A 4,642-nucleotide genomic window follows, 5' to 3' on the forward strand; every position below is an offset into this window, starting at 1 on the left:
TCCCACAAGTGAAAAATGGCACAGTGAAACATGCGTTAGCCACCAGTATGTTTTGACCACACGTATTGTCGGCACTCACCGAACTAGTCCACGTCCGCGTTCCGTGGTATGAGTAGGGTTGGGCACTACTTTCAAATCGACAACCGAACACCAAATCCGAACCGAATAGTTTTAACCGAAATATAGGCTAAATTGGTTGTTGGTTATTCAGTTCCGTTTAAAAAATAGACACTATTTTGTGTTTAGTGTTAAATCGGTTTTCGTTTGAGAGAATCCGTATATGCGAAGTAACCGAATTATGAGTCTCCCACCCTCGTTTCTCTCTGGTGCAAGAACAACCGACTAGCGGATTAGTCTAAGGCCCCGTTTAGTTTAGATTTCTTACCCAGACTACGCTGCTTCGCAGCCGAATCTTAACCAAAAGGCGAAAAAACGAGCGAGCCCTATTCGGTGGCTGCGCAGCCAAAATGGCACGCACTAGTGAAAGCAGCCCACAAGATGCTTCCTTGGATTTTGCTGCATGGCCCATTGAACATACCCTAGAGTTGATGGGAAATTACCCATGTTTTTACTGGGGATGGATTGATCCATCCCAATTGAGAGGAACCCACCGAGAGCACACATCGGCCACCCTTTCTTCCTCTCCCCTTCTGGCGACTAGGTTCCCTTCCACTGCCACCCCTACTGACGGACACCGGCCCGCCCCTCCGCCGCTAGCTAGTTTGTTGCTTATTTCCAGTTGTGCATAGATTCATGCAAGCACAAAGCACATCCGTCTAGTGCATCGATTATAGAATCTTGATTACATGCAAATACTAATCTGCAGCTATATTATTAGTTAAGATGATTGACGACTATTTTTTTTTGCGAGGATGAAGGGAGTTTTATTCCTTAGGTAATAGGATTACAATCAGCTGTCAGGAGCTCCTCAATACAGGGAGGACCTCTTTGAAGCCAAACAACAATACACGACTTAATATTTGACGACTATGACTGTGAAGTATAGCAAATCAGTATATGACACAGCTGTTTCGACTCATGATGGTGCATACGTATTTCGGTTTTCTGGTTAACCGCCAAATCGAACCGATAAAATTTTGGCTAATAAGGTTCTGTGGCAATTTTTATTGTGATTATTCCTGTTGTTCTTTTATGAAAACCAAAATTTTAAAAACCCAAATAAACCGAACCGAATTGACCATACGAACATCTCCGTGTGACGTCGATCGAGATCTCGGGGCACTCCGTCCGTGGTCGTCGGCGTCGAGTCGCCGATAGAGCGAGCATTCAAGGCATGGGACTCAATCGAAGCCAACCATATTTCCTATTTTAATTGTACTGCATTATTACTGGGGAAGTACTAGAAGGCGCATGAGAGAGCGTGCAGGCAGCCAGGCAGCAGCAAATTTCCAACCCCTCGCGACCTGCAATCCTGCTAACTTAATCCCACTCGCTCAACACATGACCTCCTCCTCGTTGACTTGCTCCATGTGATGATCAGATCCATCCATCGACCCGATCCATCCACCTCCGTGCGCGCGGATGCGCCGAGACTACGTGCTCGATCCGGCCCTGAGGCACAGATTACTTTAGTCTAGGCCGGCAGCTCGGGCCATGCGCATGGCTGCTGCTGCTCCTGCTGCTGCTGCTGCGCGCTTGCGTGCCGTTGCGCTCTGGGCCGCCCTCCTCGTCCTCGTGGTCGGCGTCTTCTCCGTATCCGGCGCGGAGGTGCCGAACAGCTCTTCGTCGCTGTCGTCGTCTCATCTGGGGCAGCAGGGGGCTTTTACCAGCAGGAGACCGAGCGTGGAGCGGGAGCTCGACGCCGCGCGAGCCGCGATACGGCGCGCGGCGCGGTTGCACCGTGGCAGCAACGCCAGCTCGGCGCCGGGAAGATGGTTCCGCGGCGACGACGTGGACTATGCTCTCCTCGCGAGGGTGTACCGCAACCCGGCAGCCTTCCACCGGTAAGATATATCGACGTCGTCGATACCAAGCAGCGTCCGTCGCCGGCTTGCTCCTTCACCGGCTGATCTTACATTCTCACGCCTACTCATGGATGGCATGGCAAGAGCTACGTGGAGATGGAGAGGCGGTTCAAGGTGTACGTGTACGCGGAAGGGGAGCCGCCGATCCTGCACGCGGGGCCCTGCAAGAACATCTACACCATCGAGGGCCGCTTCATCGAGCAGCTCGAGCTCCTAGCGCCGCCGGCTGCCGGCGTCCGGACGTGGGACCCCGACCGCGCGCACGCCTTCTTCCTCCCCTTCAGCGTCGTCCAGATGGTGCACTTTGCGTACCGGCCCCTCTCATACGACCGCGCCCCGCTGCTCTCCCTTGTCCGCGACTACGTCCGCGTCGTCGCCTCCCGCCACCCCTTCTGGAACCGCTCCGCCGGCGCCGACCACTTCATGCTCTCCTGCCACGACTGGGTACGCCGCACGCATGCACAAAATCAACCTTTCTCTTGCTGCTTGCTGATGAGAGCTTCATTGTGTGTAGGGTCCTGACGCGTCCAAGGGGGACCCGGAGCTGTACGCGAACGGCATCCGTGCGCTCTGCAACGCCAACACGTCGGAGGGGTTCCGGCCGGGGAAGGACGTGAGCATCCCGGAGATCAACCTCTACGACGGCGACACGCCGCGGCAGCTCCTGGGCCCTTCGCCGGGGATGTCGGCGCGGCCCTACCTGGCCTTTTTCGCCGGCGGGCGGCACGGCCACGTCCGAGATCTCCTGCTCCGGCACTGGAAGGGCCGCGACCCGGCCACATTCCCCGTGTACGAGTACGACCTCCCCTCTACCACCGGCAACGGCAACAGCAGCGGCAGCCACAACCGGCGAGGCCGCGACCGGCAGAGCGACTACTTCGCCTACATGCACCGGTCGCGCTTCTGCCTGTGCCCGAGCGGGCACGAGGTGGCGAGCCCGCGTGTTGTGGAGGCCATCCACGCCGGGTGCGTGCCCGTACTGGTGTCGGACGGCTACGCGCCGCCCTTCGCCGACGTACTGCGGTGGGAGTCATTCTCGATGTCCGTCCCCGTCGCCGACATCCCCAGGCTGAAGGAGGTGCTGGAGGGGATACCGACGGCGGAGGTGGAGCGGCTCCGGGACGGGGTGCGGCTGGTGAACCGGCACTTCACTCTGCGGCAGCCGCCGGAGAGGCTCGACATGTTCCACATGATCCTGCACTCCGTCTGGCTCAGGAGGCTCAACTTCAGGCTCGACCACTAGCCAGTTCAGAATTCAGTCAGATGACTGATGAGTAGACAGAAATTTAGAACAGAAACACCGTGCAACACCCTGGGTTCCTAATTAGTAACATACTCTACGTTTTTATTCTCATAGTGCTAGATAATTTCAGATACATTACAAAGGATGTAAATACCGAATTTTGCTGCTGAGAAATAACTGTGTCTCATTCATGCTATCGACCCTCAAATCAAATGCGTTGTGATTCATGTAGAGCGACTTGATATTTGTTTTGTTTTGGATTGTGCAGCCATGTGGGCAAAGAGCCCATATATGCACTATTGAGTGGCTCTTATATGCACTATTATTGATCAAACAAAGAGCTCATATTATCTTGTCTTGTTATTTAAATAAATGCTTACAGATTTCAAATTAGTCAAATGATTATTATCCACGTCGTTCGATCGTGCAAGTGAAAGCCAATAATGATTATATTTGACGAAATGATTGAAACGGAGAAAAGCTGGTACGAACACGACCTATTTTGTTTTTTGTAAATATGATTAGCTTATGCATGAAACATGTTTGCAATGACAATTAGAGATTACAATTACTAATGTCATGCTTAATTAGCTAGGAATGAATAATGGTTTATCTTGTGTGCCAACATGCTTTTAAAATGATTATGATGTAGTATGATAGGATGGTATTCTCCATTGAATGATTCAAGTGGCTTAACATAGCACATGTTCATGCATGTAGTTGAAACAAAAACAATATAGCCTCCACAATATTTATGTTCATGGTGATTTATATCTTACTCATGCTTGCACTCAATGTTGGTTAACCTCAATGCATGTTTATGACCGTTGTCGCTCTCTAGTTGGTCGCTCATCAATCTTTTTGAAGGAAATATGCCCTAAAGGCAATAATAAAGTTGTTGTTTTATATTTCCTTATTCATGATAAAGGTTTATTATTCATGCTTGAATTATATTGATCAGAAACTTAAATACATGTGTGAATACATAAAAAAATATTGTGTCATTAGTAAGTCTCTACTAGACTAGCTCGTTGATCAGAGATGGTTAAGGTTCCTAACAATGGACATATGTTGTCATTTGATAACGAGATCACATCATTAGGAGAATGATGTGATGGACAAGACTCATCCGTTAGCTTAACATTTTGATCGTTCAGTTTATTGCTATTGTTTTCTTAATGTCAAATACATATTCCTTCGACTATGAGATTATGCAACTCCCGGATGCCGGAGGAATACCTTGTGTGCTATCAAACGTCACAACATAAATGGGTGATCATAAATATGCTCTACAGGTATCTCCGAAGGTGTTTGTTGAGTTGACATAGATCGTTAGAAGGATTTGTCACTCTGAGTATCAGAGAGGTATCTCTGGGCCCTCTCGGTAATACACATCATAAGAAGCCTTGCAAAC

At 50.2% G+C, this 4,642-nt stretch overlaps 1 protein-coding gene across 1 annotated transcript; it reads left to right on the forward strand.

Annotated features, from left to right (window-relative positions):
• Window positions 1-1,463: 1,463 nt before the first annotated feature.
• LOC125522475 (probable glycosyltransferase At5g25310) lies at window positions 1,464-3,419 on the forward strand. The gene is made up of 3 exons (XM_048687534.1): window positions 1,464-1,964; window positions 2,069-2,429; window positions 2,500-3,419. Exons 1-3 carry the CDS (start codon window positions 1,615-1,617, stop codon window positions 3,226-3,228), a joined length of 1,440 nt encoding a protein of 479 aa, XP_048543491.1. The 5' UTR covers window positions 1,464-1,614; the 3' UTR covers window positions 3,229-3,419.
• The last annotated feature ends 1,223 nt before the right edge of the window (window positions 3,420-4,642 follow it).

The sequence above is a fragment of the Triticum urartu genome, chromosome 7 (genome assembly GCF_003073215.2).
Source record: "Triticum urartu cultivar G1812 chromosome 7, Tu2.1, whole genome shotgun sequence".
Taxonomy (NCBI): Eukaryota; Viridiplantae; Streptophyta; class Magnoliopsida; order Poales; family Poaceae; genus Triticum; species Triticum urartu.

Excerpts from the sequence above, each read along its gene's own strand:
- LOC125522475 (XM_048687534.1), top strand. The coding sequence starts at position 1,615 with ATGCGCATGGCTGCTGCTGCTCCTGCTGCTGCTGCTGCGCGCTTGCGT. Across the intron at positions 1,965-2,068 it reads AACCCGGCAGCCTTCCACCG|GAGCTACGTGGAGATGGAGA; the intron begins GTAAGATATATC and ends ATGGCATGGCAA. Across the intron at positions 2,430-2,499 it reads TGCTCTCCTGCCACGACTGG|GGTCCTGACGCGTCCAAGGG; the intron begins GTACGCCGCACG and ends CATTGTGTGTAG.